Source organism: Astatotilapia calliptera, chromosome 12 (assembly GCF_900246225.1).
Source record: "Astatotilapia calliptera chromosome 12, fAstCal1.2, whole genome shotgun sequence".
Lineage (NCBI taxonomy): Eukaryota > Metazoa > Chordata > Actinopteri > Cichliformes > Cichlidae > Astatotilapia > Astatotilapia calliptera.
In genome coordinates, this window is record NC_039313.1 from 30,696,538 (window position 1) to 30,717,722 (window position 21,185).

Consider the following 21,185-nt stretch of genomic DNA (forward strand, 5'->3'; position numbering starts at 1 on the left):
CTGAAGGCTCGAGAGCAAAAACTGAATCTTATTTGTCCTTTTTTCTCTTCCCCCACAGCTCAGAAACTACAACCTGCCAGCAGCTCAAGCCTGATGAGAGGAAAGCTGTGGACACAAGGGACAGATATGGCTGCATCAAAGGAAACAGACGCAAACACCGCAGCCATCGCAGGGCCAGGAGGTGAGTTAGCCTTTGTGTTTTCACACATGCCAAGTAGCAATCCTTCAAAATCATCAGGAGGGTTTTCTGAACTAAAAGAAAACAAGTGCTTGTGAAGAGATGAGAAGGTTGAGAAAAGAATGGGCTTTAAACATGTACGATTGTTGATCAGTTGAGTTTTGTGATTAAAGTTTGTTTTGGTTGCGTCTGTAGATGATAAAGCCTTTTTAACAGCAAAACCAACACACCTTCAGGGCCTGATTCTCAACAAGAAACCCAAGCTAATCTCTATATTCCGGTGCAGGAAAAGCAAACACTCTTATCGGGGTAGGAAATACAAATGGTGTAAGGAATTCCACGCTGTGTCATTCAGATGCAAGAGTCTTCTTCACATGCAGAGAAGAACAGTTTTTAGGCTTTTTATTCAGAGTTGGAGAAATCAATCCAGGCAGAGTTGGTTCTTTCTTTCTTTTTTTCTTTTTTTGGAAAGAAACCTTTTTAATTAATCTGACACCTTCAAAGCCGTTGCAGTTACACAGCAGGGAAGCAGGCAGTGATATGTAAAACATGACTCAAGCAGCATCTGAAGTGTAAGAGCGGATCATAAACATGAATCTCTTCTCTTTGGATGAACTTTACCCGGCGGCTGCTTCTCTTTGTTTTTGAATTTAACAGCAAGCGCAGAGAACACGCTGGCATGCAGGCTTCTGATAATCATTTTTCTGGTTTATGCGTGCAAGAAAAGACATCTGATAGAAGAAAGCACGGTGAGAGAGATTTATAGCATTATTATCTTTGGAACTGGGGCTTTTCTGTGAGACACCCTTCTCACCAGCAGCTCCAAGTTACAGCATTTTAAAATTTAAATACTAAGAAATCAGAGTAGTTCTCAGTGTGCTGAGTGTACATAGTGCACATAGAACGTACACTAAAGCTCTACCATTGCTGAACCACAGTCTTTTCATCATTTGGTTTGGTAAACCTCTTAAATGATGACTTTACCCTTTCTTATACAGCAGCTCTGCAGCGTATCCATTTCATCAGACAGTAGCAGAGATGATCTTGACTTCATGCAGGGATCTTATTGTGAAACTGTAGGTCTTACTATATGAGGTTTAGAGCAATAAAATGAATGCATTTTCAGTGTCAAATCTTGCACAACACGGCTGCATTCAGACCAAAAAGCACAGCAATGCTAGAAGCTGCAGGAGGTTAGAGAGAATACTGCTACAAGTTCTAGCTGAGACGATGAAAGGAAGTCCACTTTGAGTAAAGCATCCATTAATTTTAATGAGATACTAAACTAAGTCAAACTCTCAAAACCTCATGCTATATCAAAAAAATAAAGAAATGAATTTTAAAAATTGTATCACCAGTAAAGTACTGTAAGATTACAGCTAAAGGTGATTAAAAACACGTTTGTTAGAGGCCATAATGAACAAGCCAGACCTCTCAGCTGTTTTGGCACAAGCCTGGTTCCTGTTCCCGTATTGAAAAATAAACAGGATTAATCATCACTCAGTTTTTATGCAGCACATATGTGGAACGAACTCCAAGAAAACCAGAGCTCTGTTTGTAATCAAGGAGACGATGTATTTATAGCATATCTACTCTACTGTCCTTTAAGCTGCCCAGTGTTAGATTTGATTTTATTCTTTCATACTTACTTATCTGTGTTTTTGCTGTTTGTTATGTCGCCCTTATATTTCACATAAATGAATTTTGTGTCCAGTGTGAGGACTCTGTACTTGTTTAAGGTTTGAAGTAAATCTACCTTGTAAAGACTGCAACAATGTGTCCACACATTGTTAATTTGGACTATGTATGTGATTGATAATACAGTGGCATGCAAGATGACATGGCATTGCTGCTGCTTTCTAAAATGCATAACTGCAGGAATTTATTTTGCTTAATGTTACTTAGCAACAAATTCTTAGGTTTGTTTATCTATAATATCCACTCTTTTGCTTACATTTGATGTCTCCTGGCAAATCTTGTGGAGCCATAGATACATAGACATACATAGATCCATAGTGCATATATCACTGCCGATTTGGTTCTATCATAACACACAATGTTTGGCAACACCGAAATCTTTTACCTAACCTTAATCAAACAATTTTACTTTCTAAATCGAAGCACAAATCATGCTTGGAGGCTAACCCTGATCTCTGGGGTCAAAGACTATTGTTTTGTATTTCCAAAACCAACTTCTGCCACCAATATTTGAAATCCTATTCAGTAAATTCATGAACTGTTTCTCTCATTCAAAACAGTAAAAATAATTATGTTTGTTTTCTGATTTCTCCTCAAGATCTATTTTGCAATGATTTGTATTAGACGTATATAGACGTGGACTGTGAACGACACCTTTGCAAATACTAGGAATATTGGAATTAAAGATTCATTCACAGAATCATTAACAGAAATATACTAAGATACCAAAGCAAGTTCAGTGCACCTTGGCATTGTGTGAGCTCTGGGACACTGTTCTTCCACAGGATATTTCCTCATATGGGTGTACGGCTCTTCCTTCATTCCTCCTCCTCTTATCATGTGACAAGTATATAAAACATCTAGAGTTGATTCCAAGTCTTGAGTTTACATTTGGTATCTGGTCTTTGTAATTCTCAGTATGAGGTCCAGAGAGATGTTGATGCACATGAAGGATGTCATTATTGGAAAATTCCAAATAATGCTAGAAGAGAGATAAGGAAAACTTTAAGAGTGGCAAAATCAACAATCTGATGCAAAGGAAAATTCACTGGCCAGCTCAGCAACACCAAAGAAAGACATGAAAGATGACAGACTTCAACTAAAGTGACTGGTCAAAGAATTCATTCCTCTATAAGTTAAGAAAAATCCCTTCAGAATGTTTATCCGAGTCGAGAACAGTCTCAAGGAGGTAGTTGTATCATGATCAAAGTCTAGACCATGACAGCTATGAAAAAATATCTTTGAATAGATGAAATTCTTAGAACAATGATCAGAAGAAAAAAAGTATAGAGAGGTAATAGTTCATGATCAGAAGCAAACAAGCAGTTAAACATGGTGGAGGCAACACTGTGGCATAGGGCATGTATGGCTGCCAGTGGAGCTGGGTCACTGGTGTTTTTCGAAGATGTGGCTACTGAAGTAGCAGGGTGATCTCTGAAGAGTACAGAGTTCTGCTTACTGCTCAGATTCAGCCAAATGTAACAAAACTGATCAGATGACACTTCACATAGCAAATGGAAAATGACCCAAAGTATACTGCAAAATCAACCCAAGAGTTTTCCAAGGCAAAGAATTGGATATTCTTCAGTGACCTAGACAGTCATCTGATCTCAACCCAGCAGAGCTGCTTTTCAGTTACTGAAGACAAAACAGAAGGAAGGGAGACCCTGAAATGAGCAGCAACTGAGGGCGGCTGCAGTAAAGGCCTTGATACTTGATACTTTCTTCAATTTGAAATTCACTGTAGAGCCATTACAATTAATAAATCAAAAACCTGCAGCATTGCTGTGTATGTAGAGATTGTACTTCATAAAGGTCAAGCTGGTAAATTCTATCAAATTATATTTATATTAAAAGACAAAAAACAAGGAAGAGAAACCCATGCACGCTGTTTTGACCGCAAGGTCAACTAAAAAGAGGAAACATAACATACCATAAAGCCTTAAAAACACACAAAAAAGCTATGTGATTACATGATATATCCTCCACAAGCCATCAAGGTTAGATGCATGTGTTTTTTCATTGCCTTTTATTAAAATGGCTAACGAGCTAGATCCATTTCCAAATACTTTGTCTCACAAAGCATTGCCTGAGAAAAATCTCTTTTGTTGAGAAGGACATTTGTTCTGTGGATTGTTATCTTGCTAATTGGCCTGCAGCAATTTGGCAGAGAAAAAAAAGTTAATTATAACATGAGGCCATAAGCCGCTGACACTGGATTCCATCTAGAAATAGTAAGTTGATGTAATGAGTAGGTTTTTGAGAGTAGTTGTTGTCAAATAACAAAAAGAGCAAAATGCAGAAGTAAACTATTTAGATTTATTTCCAGTGAATTGGGTATCGAATGAAAACAGTCTGAACTTCACTTGAAACATAGAAGTGTGTCTGGTTACAGCTGAAATAAACGTACTTCAGTGCTTCATGGGAGAGAGACATGTTTTGTTCTTTATAATAATATAGGTAATGACATCTTAGATGTAGTCACATACATGTATGGTCTTCATGCATAATCATGGCTCAGATTAAAACATCAATTCTTTAAAAAAAAAAAAGTTGAATTGAATATATTTTCATCAAAAGTTCCCCAAAAGCTCCCTTTCATACACCATTGTTTCACAAAATCACCACTCCTAGTGCAGCTGGCAATTGACTGCTTTCTCATTCTCCTTTTCATTCTCTCAACTTCATCAAAAGAAAGTGTTTCTGCTGGCAAGAAGAAATGCAAATGCTTGTCTTGTGCTCTCTTTCTACAAGGCCAGAATGGTAGAGGTGTTAATGAGTGACAAAGCGTTCTCATTACCAGGAGAGGGTACTTGGGCTTGGACTGTCTAATCAGCCCTAATGCATTTCAGTTCCTAATGCTCCCAAACTGCCGACTACTCCAAGCAGGGCCATTTATTATAGCAGGACACTCTTCTGCATCCGATGAAACAGGCACATACTCTCCAGAGCTCTGTGGTCGTATATATCAAGGGGGAGTGCAGTTTGTCACTGTCTGGATCAGTCCTGATCACACTCAACTATGTGCATGACCTCTGTTTGTGTAACAGGGAGGTACATTAAATTGGACACATAAATGGCAACAATTACCCTCCTGTAAGCATAAAAATGATTCCAAATATATCGTACATAGTTGCATCTGCAGGCATTTTGATAGCTTAAGTCAAATGCTGAGCAATGAAAATAACACCTGAATATTAGTAACATTATTCAATTATTTTTTTTTTAAAGGTTTCTCTTTTTAATGACAAGTTTCATTCACTTTGAAATATGTGTGTGAATATATATATATATATATATATATATGCACACACACTCACACACACACACACACATATGCACATTCACATTCAAAGTGGGAGGCTCACACTTTGCACTGACACTTATGCAATTAAATTTATACTGTAGAGAATTGGAAACCTTGATCACGACAATTAGGGTTTTTTTCCTTCTTTTATATTGTTCCATAGCTGCTATGTACTTCTATTACATTAGAGAATCAAGTGCAACTTATTGTTGCTCTTGTACAGTAAAGGTAATTTGCATAATCCTTAAGCTTTATTTCAAATCCCCCATGTCTTTATGTCACTCTTAAGACATGCCAGATGTTTTCCAAGGTTTAATTCTCAATTATCAGTGTCTTTTTACATCACCGTTGTTTGTGGACAAGTGAACAATGCATTAAATGCCTTAACTCAAAAATAGCACTGTGCGTGTCTATTAAAGCCTTTGTTAATGGCTGTTTTATTTGGCAAAAGATTGAAACAACTGGAGCATTTGAACATGCAGGGCTAATGTTAGGCAGAAAAACACACATATATATGCTTCAAATGCAGCTTCGGTTTTCACAAATATTCAGTAACTTTTACAATTAATCTTTTAGTCCGTAAGCTACTTGCTCCCTTGCCACAGCAAGTATTTCCACATGTTTGATTTGGCTCCTGTTCCTTTCCTAATGCATCCCCAAAGGGAATTTGTGTCTCTGACTTGGCAAACAAAAGGTCACATTTGCTTGCCAAGCAAATGTGTTAACCACTACACCACTTAGTCTGTAAATTTCCAGAAAATATCCACAAGTTTATACCCATTATGATAACTACTTTTTTTTGTTGTTCTGTATCACCCAGATATGGTCAGTCATTCTCTCATGTATTTCCTTGCTATGAATTTCAGTCTCTTCTGCACTTGAAAGGCCCATTCAGGGGGGCTGTGGTGCTTCAAAAGACCTTCATCTTCTTTTCCACATCAGTCATTTTAAAAGAGTAATGAAGTGGACCACTGGACAGCAACCAAGCTGGTCAGCAGATGGAATACGACCATTTTCTTTCCAGTATAGTGATGAATTCACACTTCAAGAGAAGAAAGGATGGATAACAAGAATATCTCACACTATAATGAGAATGTGGCTATACGCAGAACAATGTGTGCAGAAATAAAGGATCCATGAGCTACATGGAGAGATTCCAACACATTCTCACAGTCACCTGCATTTTTGGCACCATTACAGAGCGGTGGCCAGGGTAAAATATCTGTCTTTAAATTATTTGGAAACCAAAACTGAGTGTACCTCATTGCTTCTTCAAGATGTATATCGCTAGATGCCTCTGTGCAGGGACTGGAGATGAAATTTACCTTTCGGCTATGGTACATTAAAGTATTATGCTTTATCCCTGTTAAATTCAGAAATAAATTATCATCTCCCAATCGAAATCATAAAATTGCTCAGCAGGCCCTGCAGCTCAAAAAGTGAAGGTCTGTATTTTAAGTTCAAGATCAAATCTGTGATCCTCCCTCTGAGTAAAGTATAGTGACGTTCGCTGGCATGTTATTTGTTTTATGTCTATACCAGTTTGGAAAGGATTTTTCATCCTTTTGTCACGAGATTATCTCGTATGGGACATTTGGATCACAGATAATCTTGCTTATGATTGTTGTGAGAGAGAATCAGGATGCATTTATGTGCAGTTATGTGCTGCCAGTGATGAGTCATGTGGATTATTTTACCCCACCCATTCTGTCATGGTTATTTATCTGTAAATACTTTTAGGGAGGAAAGCAATACAGCAAATTCCCAAAGAATATATCAATCAGTTTCCAAAAAAAAGAAGAAAAAAAAGACTTTGACGCTGTGAATAAAATCACAATCCAATGATCTACAAATGATTTGTAGATCATTGGATATATATATATGTTTTGTTTTGTTTTTTGCTCCAAGTCGTCTTTTAACAGCAAAAATGTTTGGGGACTGTGGAGAGCAATTACTGTAGATTTGAAAGCCAAATGTTTTCCCATGCTTGATATAGGATTTCAGCTGCTCAACCATCCAGTGCCTCCTTTGACATATTTTCCATTTCATAGTGTGCCAAATGTTCTCTGCTTCCTGCAGGCAGATTAGTTACAGCACCCGGACTGTTTCGCTGTTGAGTCATGCTGTTGCAATACATGCAGAATGTTGTTTTGGTATTTTGCTGTTCAGAAAGACAAGGACTTCTCGGAAAAAGGAAGGCAGCCCATGTTGCTCCAAAATCTGTATATTATGCAGCATTTATGGTGCCTTCACAGATGTACAAGTTATCAGGCAGTGTGTACTAGTACAGTGGCTGTGGCGGTTCGCCTAAACTGCCCCCTTGTCACAGTAAATGCTACAAATTTTAGACAGCGGTTTGCAAAGCTGTCTGTGTGAAGGACCAAAGAAGTACAACCAGGCTGGTCCTGCTTCCCTTTACCCCACACAATGTTAGTGCAATGATTTTTTTTTTTAAAAAAGATTTTGATTCACTAGACCACAGAGCAGTTTAACTTGGACTGTTTTCTGGATCTTTATATACTATATATTTATATCCTCAGTAACATTTTAATTTGCATTTATGGCACAAAAACAAACTTTTTTAATTAGCAGTGTTTTTCATGTTCCTGACACCTTAGACAAATTTTCCACCACGGATTTGTGAACTGTAGATTGTGCAGATTTTGCACATACTCGTGTGTGTGTGTGTGTTTATGTGTGTGTGTGTGTATCCTGAAAAATAGTATTACACCGCCAAACTATCTTCCATGAATTGATGAAAGTAAATGCCTAATTAGTTGGGAGATGTTACACTAGGTGTATTTTAGCCATACAAATAATACAATGAATAACTTAGTAACTTAGTAGAATTGATAGCAAATGGAAGACAAATCGTGGCGATCGTGGCTCAAGAGTTGGAAGTTCACCTTGTAATCGGAAGGTTGCCAGTTCGAGCCCCGGCTTGGACAGTCTCGGTCGTTGTGTCCTTGGGCAAGACACTTCACCCGTTGCCTACTGGTGGTGGTCAGAGGGCCCGGTGGCGCCAGTGTCCGGCAGCCTCGCCTCTGTCAGTGCGCCCCAGGGTGGCTGTGGCTACAATGAAGCTGCTATCACCAGTGTGTGAATGTGTGTGTGAATGTGTGGATGACTGGATATGTAAAGCGCTTTGGGGTCCTTAGGGACTAGTAAAGAGCTATATAAATACAGGCCATTTATTTTTACCATTTACAAACCACACTCTTCTGGATGACAGTCCAGTGCTTTCATCCGCAACATTTATTCATCCACCTCAACCCTATACCACTTCTATTGTTTGACTTTTCCTAACTTCCTAAAGGTTTCTGCCAACCTGAAAATGCTTTTTGGCAAAAGGCAAACTTCTGCCTCTGGCCTGTAGAAGGCTGCTTTTCAGCAAAAAAAAAAAAGCTTTGATATTCCAGTAAACAATACTTGGCACCAGTTACACTTTATATATTTGGCTACAGAGCTTTTGAACATAGTGAAGCATTTTGGGCAGTAAAGCTATGTTTTTCCTTCAGGGTGTGGTTAAAAAAAAGCAGAACAAAAAAACAGTGGCTGCAGGAATTTGATTCATCAGTTTGATACAAATACAGCTGCAAATAACAACTGTGGTGTAAATACTGGGTGTGAAAATAGGAAACTACTAAGTTAACCACATAAGCTTAGGAGTAAAGCGTAAACCAGTCAATAATTAAACCTCTGGGGTCGACGGACCCAAATCACATGATCAATTTAAGATGGCATAGCAGCAAGATGTAGTCTCCCTGAGAATCCATTTCAGCTTGTGTTAAAAGTGCTTCCAACCAATTTTATATATATATACCAATTTTTAAATTGTATTGATAGGCCATGATATTTTTTCCTGTCTGCTGGAAGAAAAAAATGGGTAAAAACTGCATTTTTTCAAGTCCTGCAAGCACTTAAAAATACATGAAAAAACATTCCTTTCCTATTGGTGGACAAATGTACCATGTTGAGCAATCCAAATATTAGATGGCAACATGTGACATTTGGTTATTTAGGAAGAGGGGGAAGTTTTAGGAGTGATAGCAGTGAGAGTGAGAGAAAAAGAAAGTGAGTTTTGAGAGATTTGTGACGTTTAGTGTTTTGTCTTGTTTATTTAGTGTGTAGTTAAGTCGTCTGTTTTGTTTTGTTTGTCAAAACAACGGGGCAATGGCTGAATGTCACAGTTGCTAAAAAGCCACCAAAGGCAGATTGCAATGTAGAGTTTGACTCCAGGTGGCAAACAGGAGGAGTGATACACCTCCTGCTGTCAGGCCTGGAGGTACCAGGCTTGTGATGTGCTCCTCTGTCTTATAGTGGACAGAAACTATTTTTTGGAGTGGCAAAAATAATTTGTGTGGCATCCTATTTGATGGACACCTGATTATTATGTAAATAGTTTTAAATGTTTATTTAAAAAAACAAAAACAAAAACATATGTATATATATATATATATATATATATATATATATATATATATATATATATATATATATATATATATATATATATATATATATATAAACACCCAGCACGCCCCTGCGGGCGGTTTATCCTTCAAGCTCGGGTCCTCTACCAGAGGCCTGGGAGCTTGAGGGTCCTGCGCAGTATCTTAGCTGTTCCCAGGACTGCGCTCTTCTGGACAGAGATCTCCGATGTTATTCCCGGGATCTGCTGGAGCCACTTGCCTAGCTTGGGAGTCACCGCACCTAGTGCTCCGATTACCACGGGGACCACTGTTACCTTCACCCTCCACATCCTCTCGAGCTCTTCTCTGAGCCCTTGGTATTTCTCCAGCTTCTCGTGTTCCTTCTTCCTGATATTGCTGTCATTGGGAACCGCTACATCGATCACTACGGCCGTCTTCTTCTGTTTGTCTAGCCACCACCATTTTGTCCGTCTGTATCTGGAAGTCCCACAGGATCTTAGCTCGGTCATTCTCCACCACCCTTGGGAGCATCTCCCATTTTGACCTCGGGACTTCTAGGTTATACTCGGCACAGATGTTCCTGTACACTATGCCGGCCACTTGGTTATGGCGTTCCATGTATGCCTTGCCTGCTAGCATCTTGCACCCTGCTGTTATGTGGTGGATAGTCTCTGGGGCATCTTTACACAGCCTGCACCTGGGGTCTTGCCTGGTGTGATAGACCCCAGCCTCTATGGATCTTGTACTCAGAGCTTGTTCTTGTGCTGCCATGATTAGTGCCTCTGTGCTGTCTTTCAGTCCAGCTTTGTCCAGCCACTGGTAGGATTTCTGGATATCAGCCACCTCCTCTATCTGCCGGTGGTACATACCGTGCAGGGGCCTGTCCTTCCATGATGGTTCCTCGTCTCCCTCCTCTTTCTTGGGTTTCTGCTGCCTGAGGTATTCACTGAGCACTCGGTCAGTTGGGGCCATCTTCCCAATGTATTCTTGGATGTTCCTTGTCTCATCCTGGACTGTGGTGCTGACACTCACCAGTCCCCGGCCCCCTTCCTTCCGCTTAGCGTACAGCCTCAGGGTGCTGGACTTGGGGTGAAACCCTCCATGCATGGTCAGGAGCTTTCTTGTCTTTATGTCAGTGGCTTCTATCTCCTCCTTTGGCCAGCTTATTACCCCAGCAGGGTACCTGATCACGGGCAGGGCGTACGTGTTGATGGCCCGGATCTTGTTCTTACCATTCAGCTGACTCCTCAGGACTTGCCTGACCCTCTGCAGGTACTTGGTGGTTGCAGCCTTTCTAGCGGCCTCTTCATGGTTCCCATTTGCCTGCGGGATCCCCAGGTACTTGTAACTGTCCTCTATGTCTGCAATGTTGCCTTCTGGTAGTTCAATCCCCTCAGTTCTGACTACCTTCCCTCTCTTTGTTACCATCCGACTACACTTCTCCAGTCCGAACGACATTCCAATGTCATTGCTGTATAGCCTGGTAGTGTGGATCAGTGAATCGATGTCTCGTTCACTCTTGGCATACAGCTTGATGTCATCCATGTACAGGAGGTGGCTGACAACTGCTCCGTTCCATAGTCGGTATCCGTAGCCAGTCTTGTTAATGATCTCACTGAGGGGGTTCAGGCCTATGCAGAACAGCATATATATATATATGTATATATATGTATATTAAATTTAAATTTACAATTTATATTTATATTTGCATTCGCATCTGATTTTAGATTTAATGTGTTAATAGAGTATGTGAAAATGAGAAGAAAAAAACCTTTAAATTCAGACATGTGGTACCATTGCTGAAAAGAATGATACCAAACAAGGCAAGGTAAAATATAGAGGTATAATCAAAAGTAGTCAACAACAGCCAATTATACTCTGGACCCCGGAGGGTTAAACAAACAGCTGGTCCAAGCTTTAAAACTGTACAGCATAATTCTTAGGGATATTGAGCTATTAGAAATTCATTTACATTTCTTTATAGGTGTAAAGGCTTCTGCATTGAGTAATCTTGAAAGAATATAAGTCAGAATATTTTCGATTCAGTAGATCAAAAATCGCTGTGAAATTCTTGAATGTAAGACTGTGTATCATTCATTGGATCCCAAAAAGATAACAAACGTGTCCCCTCTGCTCTGAATTTGCTCACAGTCCGTCCTTTGATGAGGAACCTTCCCCTCGGCCAAAGAGGAAGAAGAAGAAGAGGAAGTCTGAGCGGAAGAGGAAGAGGAAAAGGTCAGTTTCCAAAATTAGATGACACTGCAGTGTGATGTGTGTTGGTGTGGAAATAAATAAACCAAGGTTTGTGCAGAGGAATGCTTTAAATTCATATTTATTTTAAAATTTTTCCTTATTTAGGTCTCCTTCTTACAGCCTGTCACCACCGAGGAAGAAGAAAAAGAAGAAGAAGAAGAGCTCCAAGAAAAGCAAGCGGCACAGGTAAGTACAGTAAATGTTAAATCAATATACAAAAACAGTTGCACGAGTTTTATATTTATGACTTAAATCATCTTGTTTCCCTTTTCAGGTATACCTCCAAGAAGTCAAAACACAGGTACATATATGATTTTTTTCTTCTATAACCTCTGCATGTCTGCTTGCACTGTGCACATCTCATTTCTAAAAGAAAGACGGTTCATAACAGGATGAGTTCCTGTGTAACAGTTGGTGCCTGCTTTCAGCAAGATTACTGGATTTCCACCTGAAACGCAATTCTCTTTTAGTATCAGCAAGTATGCAAGCTGTCTGTGCAGGCTTCGTCAGTATCAATACCGCTCTCTCATGATATTATTCTCTTTCATCCTAACAGCTCTTCAAGTTTAAAACATAAGAGGAAGGATGAACGCAAGCACAAGAAAAGGTCAGTGTGTGACTGTTGCATCAGAATGTACTCTCCAGGTCCTACACTATTTTTTCCCCCTCACAACCTCCTCTTCTTCCAGCAATGGTAGTCCATCCAGTATTTTCAGAATACCCACTGTCGAGGAGGAAAAAGAGAGGATACTGCAAAATACTATCCTGTAAGGGCAAGATAGGTGAATACAGAAACGTACCGCTTTTATATTTCTTGAGCTAAGCGTGAAAGAACCTTTGCAAACAGAAAAACTGATTGAACACTTGAGCCACAAAGAGAGAAAAATGGGTGAAAGAGGGTAAGAGAAACCAATTTCATGCTGTGATCTTGCAACATTTTATAATTTGACTTTGGATGAGCGCATTGTTGTTTGTAAGCACAGAGCCATGTTCGGTAGCTGCTGACTTGAACGGAAACCATTGCTTTCCAGCTGACTACAACTCTTTATTCTCTTTTCTTTTATTCAGATCACTTCACTCGTTCATGACTTTGTCATTCTGTTATACTCTTCCCTTCGCTAATGTGACCTGTCACTCAGAGTAGCCAATAAAGAAACATAAGGTGATGATGTGACATATGCAATTTTGACGTTAAATAAATAAAAGCTGGCCTGTTTATCAGGCACTCCCATTCAACTGCTCGTTAACACAAATATTTAATAAGCCAATCACATGGCAGCACCTCACTAATGCCTGTATTTGACCTTTCTTCCTGATTCTGATCCTGACCTCAGAATTTGGGAGAAAGGTGACTTAAGGCAGCGGTCCCCAACCTTTTTTTGCGCCACGGACCGGTTTATGTCTGACAATATTTTCACGGACCAGCCTTTAAGTTGCCGTGGATATATCAACAAAGTCAACAAAAGATATAACTGTTTTAACTTTAGATATTACTTATTACTGCACGCTGTCTTACTACTGAGCCTTTACTTGTTGAGAGCACTTGGAAAAAGTAGTTACAATCTTTAAGGATGCTTTTCTTAATGTGACTTGAAAAACAAATCCTTAATTTGAGTGAAAATTCTGAGGTTTTACTGAGAGAGGCAAGTGTCCCTGTACCTTTATCGAAACCACTCACGTCAGTGAGAAAGGTGTGGACTCCATGTGCAGCTGGAGCAATAAGCACAAAAAAAGAATAAATCAAAGTAAGGATGAAATTCAATAATGCTTGTGTTATTCTCACACTGTGCCCTTCCTGACTGGTGCTTTTTTAAAGTTGATGTTCAATCATCAAATTTCGTTCTAACTGATATGTTGATATCAGCTCAGGATGTAAACTGTTATATGATGTGGTTCAATGGAAAATGTAATTTATTAAGAATAAATCACATATGCTGTGAAAAAAAAAAAAAAAAAAGTTGCCGTGGATAAATACTACAAAATAAAACCAGTACCAGTACCAAAAAAAAGAAGATTTATTCATAACACACAGGAAAAGACCCAGAGAAAACAAGTTAACGATAAAAACAATTAAAGAAAGTAACGATAAAAACTGATAAAAACTCTGAAAACCATAAATTTCACACTCGAGCCTCAACTCTCACAGTCCGGTACCAAATGGCTCATGGAGCTATAAACGGCCCGGGGGTTGGGGGCCACTGACTTAAGAGACTTTGGTAGGGATGGGTATCGTTTAGGTTTTAGCCGATACCGGTGCCAAACCGGTACTTTTGAAACGGTGCCGGTGCTTAAACGGTGCTCAAATCAGTGCCTAAAGAATGGAGAACACAAAATTGATCCTTAAACCTCTCATGTTCAGCTGTTTTTTTTTGTAAAAAGATAACAATGTTAGCTTTTTCTGCAGCTATGTGGCATATATGGTATCACTCTTGGCTGGAAGCAGTGCTTAAACAATGGAAAAAACACAAACTTTTTCCAAAAACCTCTCATGTTTAGCTGTTCTCCACTTTTTCTTTGGTCATTTTAGCCTTTTTGGCCAGGGTGAAGGGAGTATCTGCCATCAAACAAGAAGACAGCCGCATGTAGCTATGATGATGTTTGCTAGTTCACCTTACATACATTAATTTAATAACGTGGTTAGCCTACTAAACGTAAATTACACACGAACAACATTAAGCTACTCACACAGAGAAGAACGGCTGCTGCTGCATCATCATCCTCATCATTTCTGCTACACTGGCAGGGCTAGGGGCTAGGACTCTCCTCTTCGTGTTTTTGGGGGATGTTGCTAACTCCGGGTCCGATAACAGGCAACCCACCCGCAGTAGATGTGCTCGGTGTGAGGTCTGGCAGCAAACTATCAAATACGGCGCATTTTTCGGCTTTAAAAAAAAACACGCTATGCGCCGCCAGGTGTTTCATTGGATTCGAGGTGTTACCTCCTTTGCGCAGTATCACAGTATCACCTTAAAGCACTTGTTGCAGGCTGCTGAGTTTACATATTTTGCTGTGAAGTACAGCCAGACTTTTGACCGCTTCGCCTTGGGCATTTTTAATCTGTAGCTCTGCTCTAAAAGAACGTACGTACCTGGACCCGCCTACTATCCTCGGAAACGTAAAATGATTGGCTAGAAATCAAAGTGTATCACAGCTCAGGAAAAAAAAGCACCGAAATAAAACACCGAAATGTGCGCTGTTTTTCGGTCTGGTTACTACCGTTATGTCATCATGGCACCGGATACCGGTACCCATCCCTAGACTTTGGTAGTTGGTGCCGGTCAGGCTGCTGAAATTTTCAACACCACAATCTCTAGGGTTTACAGATCCAGCTTGTCGACCTTGTTGTTGTTGTCAGGGTTCACAGGAGTAGGGCCAGACTGCTATGAGCTGATATGAGCACTACAGTAACTCAAATAACCACGTATTACAACCAAGGAATGCAGAAGAGCATCTCTGAACACACAAGACATCGAACCTCCAAGCAGACGAGCTGCAGCAACAGGATACCACACTTGGTGTCAAATGACTCCTGTCTGCTAATAACACAAAGCTGAGGCTACATTTTGAATAAGCCCACCAAAAGTGGAACACAGAAGACTGAAAATATGTTGCCTGGTCTGATGAGTCTTGATTTCTGCGCTGATGTTCAGATGATAGGGACAGGATTTGGCATAAACCACATGAAAGCATGGATCCATCTAGCCTTGGTTCTTGGTTTCTTCCTGTTAAAACAGAGTTTTAACTTCCCACTGTCACACAGAGGTTGCTGGTATCATCTGATTGTTGAGGTGTTCTCTGTATTATTGTACAGTCTTTAGCTTACAATATGAACTACCTTGAGGCAACTGTTGTTGTGATTTGGCGATACAGTATATGACTAAAATTTGACAGCCTTAATGTCTTCAGTGTTGTTTTAACAGTAAACAGAATATTAAATTGAAAAGTAGTCACTCCACTGTAAACACTTACATTGATAGCTGAAAATTCAAGGTGGAGAAAGGCCACAGACTGCACATAAAATATAGATGTAGGCACCATAACAGACTGGCTTGACTACCATTTTAAAGCCTCACCTTTTTCCAAGACAGTTTTTTTTGGATGGCAAAATCAGAACTGTCTAGTCACCAGCTTTCAATTAAAGAGGAGCATCCATAATTCAGTGTGATATTAAATGAGAATCTAATTCTGTTTTGTGAACATCTTTCTCAAGACAAAACGTATGCAGGGGCCATTTTTGGTCTGTTCATCTTTAAACTTCTGGCCACCAGTAGGCTACAAGACACTTTTTTGCATTAGCACTACTCTTGTTTAAAAATGTGGGGAAAGGAGAAAAACTATAGCTGCTACCAATTAGAAATGTTTGGCTGTCCAACATAAACAATGTGAAAGCATGCAGATGTGGAGTATTGTGGTTTGAGTTTGTTTTCTTGCATTTATCCAAACTAAAGGACTACTAGTGAGGCCATTTTTGCCTCTGCTGAATTGCAGATAATTGGACAAATAGCACATATCAATTAAATGTGTATATGGCAGTCCTCTGCTTTGTAAAAGAAGCTAAATAGCCACCACAATGAACTTACTAGAAAAACTAAAGAGATAATGTTTTAATGTATTTTAGTGCAAATGAATAGAGAACAGAACATAACATCAACCTGTCACTCCAAGTGGCGATGTACATTATATGCACATTTAAAGCAGAGACAAGAGTCAGGAGTGATTCGTGAAAGAAGGCACAAAAGGATGAAAGGGAAGGTTTACAGGATGGTAGTGAGATCATTACTACTGAGTGCCACTTACAAAAAGACAGGATGTGTAGTTGGAGGTGGCAGAACTGAAGATGTTCATATTTTCTTGAGTGACCAGGATGACCAGAAGTAGAAATCAGTATATCAGATGGACAGCTCGGGTTGAGCGGACTGCAGACAAAGTTAGATAAGAAGGGTTGAGATGGTTTGGAACTGCACAAAGGGATCATGGATATATTGGACAGAGGACATTAAAGATGGAGTTTCCAGGCAGGAGAAAAAGAGGAAGAACACAGAGAACATTCATTGGTGTAGTAAAGGAGGACATGCAGAGGGTTGGTGTGACAGAGGAAGGTGCCAGGGTGAGGTAGGTGATCCACTGTAGCGACCCTTATGGGAGCAGCTGAAGGAAGGCAAAAGAACAAAGAACAACAATTTAAAAGTTCGATTTTTATTCTTCATCACATGTATTCGTTCATATTTATCATAAAGAGGGGGTAGACCAGGCTCTAAATATATTTATTTTGGCTGTAAATTTGTAAAGTTGTTGGGAGTCAGTGTGGATTTGTTTGCCAGTTAGCAATTCTGCGTTGCTTCATGTAATAGCAGAGGAGGCTTCTGTTTGAGAATGACATACGCAGGTCATGGCAAACTGTCCTGTACTATGAACATAAACTTTGGAAAGTGTGATTTCTGGATAACTCTCTGGCCCTCCAGGAAGACAAAAGAAAGGTGCCCAAAAAAGTTTTAATAAATTCGTAATCCTTTTTTTTGGTCTTACTGTAGAGGCACACATATAACAGAAATTCAAGTTTCTCTCAAAACTAAATGGTTTGCATAATGGTTTTCTTGTACTGCTGATCTTTGGAGAAGTGCAGCTATGCTATTTGCTTGCATGTTTGGCTTGATAGGTCTCATGTGTAGCTGGGACATTAGTAAAATTTGTTGTAAATCCTGTACAATGTATGTTTAATTGATGGAATAAATAATGCATTTATTTATTTAGTTACAATACTAATAATAATACAATTGCAAAAACTGCCAAAGTTTCAAATAATTAAGTCAGTCTTGGTAATCGCTATGATTAAAACGCTTTACTCCTCTTTTCCTGCTCTTTGAATGGTGTTACAAAAAGAAAATATTCTTAATATATCACACAGCTCTGACTGTTCTTCCTGCCAATCAACACAGAAGTCCTAACACCAGGCTGTAGAGACCTTGTGTTTGCAATGGCCCACCGATCAGATAAAATGGTTGTCTTAAAGGGAGGGGGAAGAGAGCGCAAAAAGATATGTTTTGAACAGCTAAACCAAAGTCAAGCCCAAGAAGACAGGGATTATGTAAAGCTACTTTAGTGGAGTTTTTTGTGAAAAAAACTAATCATAATCTTAGCTTCCTCTCTACGTGTTTTGTTTTTTTTTCTTTGTTTTGTTTCAGTTCTCGGACTCACTCACGTCGGAGACGGCGGTATCGGAGGTCAGAGTCAGAGACTTCTTCCTGCCAATCTTCAACAGAGGACAGGTAGGCCCAGCGCCCCCACTTCCACCCCACCCCCAGCCCGCTCCCTTGGTTAATCTTATCAGTCTGAGGTGTCTGCCGAATTCTTGGTCACATCGCAGAGATGACTGATAAGGTGGAGGTGACTTCCTCAGACTCAGGCACAACCGGGCCTTATCACAGCTGCACAGAAAATGGCTGCAAATGCACTCTAGAGATCAATACACTCAATTATAATGACATATAGCAAATTTCTGGTTGTGTGATACTATGAAAGATGTCTTTTATGGGTCATACTGGGCTGACTGCATAAAGATTTCTAAAAGCTAGAAGCATATCTGGATACTTTCTGATATAAATTAATCATTTCAGTCATTTATCACTGAGAATATACATATATAAATTAATCATATATAAATATATAAATATATATATATATATATATATATATATATATGTAGGCGTGTACAGTTCGATGACTGAACCTTTATCCCTGAGAAGTTTTAACTCCAATCAAAGCCCAGAATTCAAACTGACTGATCTGTCCAAACCGTTTAGGTTACTCAAACAATGAGAATTATGTGGCTTTATTATACATTCTTCCAACATTTTCATCCAATGAATCATTTAATCTTTCACGTGGAAAAACATTCAAGAATTCATTTTGTAACAGATGCTCTATGATTACTAAATGGCACAAAACGTAGCTGAAATAAAGTCTGATATTTTTCCGACGTTACCTTTTATCCCATTCTCTGAAGTGCAAAATTGGCTCTAATATAACACAATCATCTCTGTCATGATGAAAACTAAATGCAGCATTTTCTCACAGACACCATCTGCAAAAATCTGTGGTTCATCAAGGATTTGGAGACCTGGCAGCTGTAGGACAGGAAACCAATGCAGTGCTCAACTACACAGACATGAAGTGGAGACCTACAACCAAATCAGTGTGTAAAATGGCTCCAAAATATCGCTCCATCCTCTCTGCTGGCACCGTAAGTACTCTTTAGGACTCTCATAGTGCTGCCACTGGTTCAGTTTCATTTCTCAGTTATTGCCATGTCAAATGGCTTATTTTCAGGCAACCTGAAATGCCTACAGTGAGACGGCTGCGTTTGGCAATTTACTTTCAATTCTGAAAGTATTTTTACATAGGCCATTAAAAAACAGCACGTCTGTATTTTTAGAACAAAATCTTACATCTATATCCAGTTGAAACACAGCATATTTTATTCAGCTAAACCCTCTTCACAATCCTCAAAGGCGTCAACATTTACCAAATTGAACAAAACATTACATGGCCTAAATCTTAGTTAGTGGTTAGTGGTTTCTTCTTTTTCAGCGATTTTGTCAGCTCTTGTTTCTCTGCTTTAAAAACTGATATGATTACTGGGCGGTAGAGTCCCCGCTACATTACAGTTGGCAAAACACGTTGGATAAACAGTGTGATTTGGGTATTTTAAGGCTTATTTCTCCTTCTGTTGAGAAATCATGCTACAGTCAATATACTACCGTAAATATCGGAATAAACTGACACTGTAACTGCAAATTCTTATTCCCCTCTGGCCTGCAGCATCAGTAAGCAGACACTTGAAAAGCTTTCTCATCCCTGTGTGTCAAATACTGCCGTTGTGTTAAATGCTATTGGTGTCTTTCGATGCGTGAATTGTGGTAATTAGATGCCCAGAGATGAGTCTTCTTTAAAAGTAAAGTCGAGTAGTAAGTCACAGGATGGTTAGCCAGGGGACTGCAGTTTGTGTCCTGTTCAGGAAGTTTAGGTATAGAGTCTGTTTTCCTCGTTTTCACTTGCTCATTAGGTTTATTTCTCTCACTGGTTAGTTGTAAACACTGATTTGAAGCTGACTGGGAAAAACACTATGGTTTGGCTTTAAATCTTACTGGCACATTTAAAAATACCAATTACTGCATTTAAATGTATTGTTAAGAGGTCTGTAAGCATTCATATATAAGGTGGGAGTGAGAGATCTCTCACTATTAGCATAGTGCCAGAGGACACCTTTTGTGTATCTCTGAGGGGCTTTGATAAAAGTGTTGTTTTTTTGGGATTGAGAATGGGCTGAACTTTGATAACAGGCTAAATTCAGTGATGTAAAAAAATAATAACCAGTCTCCTACCTTAAAGCTGTGTGTTTTTACTTTTTCGCTGACAAACAAGAGGAGTAACACTGACGTGCTGCACAGGATAATAATGATGTGTTTTTTGTTCCAAATGAACAGAAGTTACTGACATTGCCTTAAACCATTATCTGAAAGCAGCGTGCAGTTGTTTCTGGTCTAATGGCATCAAAAATGCATGAGAGTGCAGCTTTTTCGAGTTAGCACATAGCACTTAAGGGTTAGGGACAGTGTAAGAGGGGATATTACTCATTAGCTAGGGGCAACCTGCTTCCTGCATTGACATCCAACAAAGGGATTGTGTGCAGACCATAAATGTTTTAAGGGTTGAATAAGATTCAGTTGCAGGTGTGTGTTTACAATTTGGTCTATGACCTCTCACTAGTTACATTTATTCGGGAGTTTAAATTAAGATGACAGCTTTTGTTCCCATCAACCCTCTGCAGAAAACTACATTTTTTTTATTTCGAGCAAATCATTTCAGTGGTTCTAGTGTCAAACCAACAAAAAACACATCCTTAAAGCATTTTTTAGAAGGCAGATTTTCAATTTTAAAATTTGAGTTTCCTCTTTTGTTTTTTTGTTGTTCTTTTGTTTCTTCCAGCAGCCTCATACATGCAGCTATGTCCTAAAACCCCATTGTCTCTGGTTTATTGGAGCATAAAATATATTTAATTTCTCTCCAGCAATCATTAAATTATGCTAATTGCACAGACGGATGTTTTTAATTAAACACCACAGGGTTTTAATTGAAATTCAATAAATTAATCCATATATCGAATTATGCCTGGCATTCAATTTCCCACAGTCTCTCAGAAGGACTTTACAGTTGGTCGCTGAGGGGGTAGCCTTGCTTTAAAGTGTTTGCATAAGGTTTATTTATGGAATTTGATCTTGTGAATAAAGGCACATAATCCAAAAGGTAATGCAGAATG

At 39.3% G+C, this 21,185-nt stretch overlaps 1 protein-coding gene across 2 annotated transcripts in view; it reads left to right on the plus strand.

Annotated features, from left to right (window-relative positions):
• srrm4 (serine/arginine repetitive matrix 4) overlaps window positions 1-21,185 on the plus strand; it is a 63,662-nt gene that overhangs the window by 35,392 nt on the left and 7,085 nt on the right. For both annotated transcript variants that reach the window (XM_026186072.1, XM_026186074.1), the window contains 7 exons: window positions 59-181; window positions 11,768-11,851; window positions 11,975-12,055; window positions 12,144-12,170; window positions 12,426-12,476; window positions 18,052-18,135; window positions 18,944-19,109. In XM_026186072.1, the coding sequence (XP_026041857.1) occupies window positions 59-181; window positions 11,768-11,851; window positions 11,975-12,055; window positions 12,144-12,170; window positions 12,426-12,476; window positions 18,052-18,135; window positions 18,944-19,109 (616 nt within the window). The remainder of the gene's footprint in view (window positions 1-58; window positions 182-11,767; window positions 11,852-11,974; window positions 12,056-12,143; window positions 12,171-12,425; window positions 12,477-18,051; window positions 18,136-18,943; window positions 19,110-21,185) is intronic.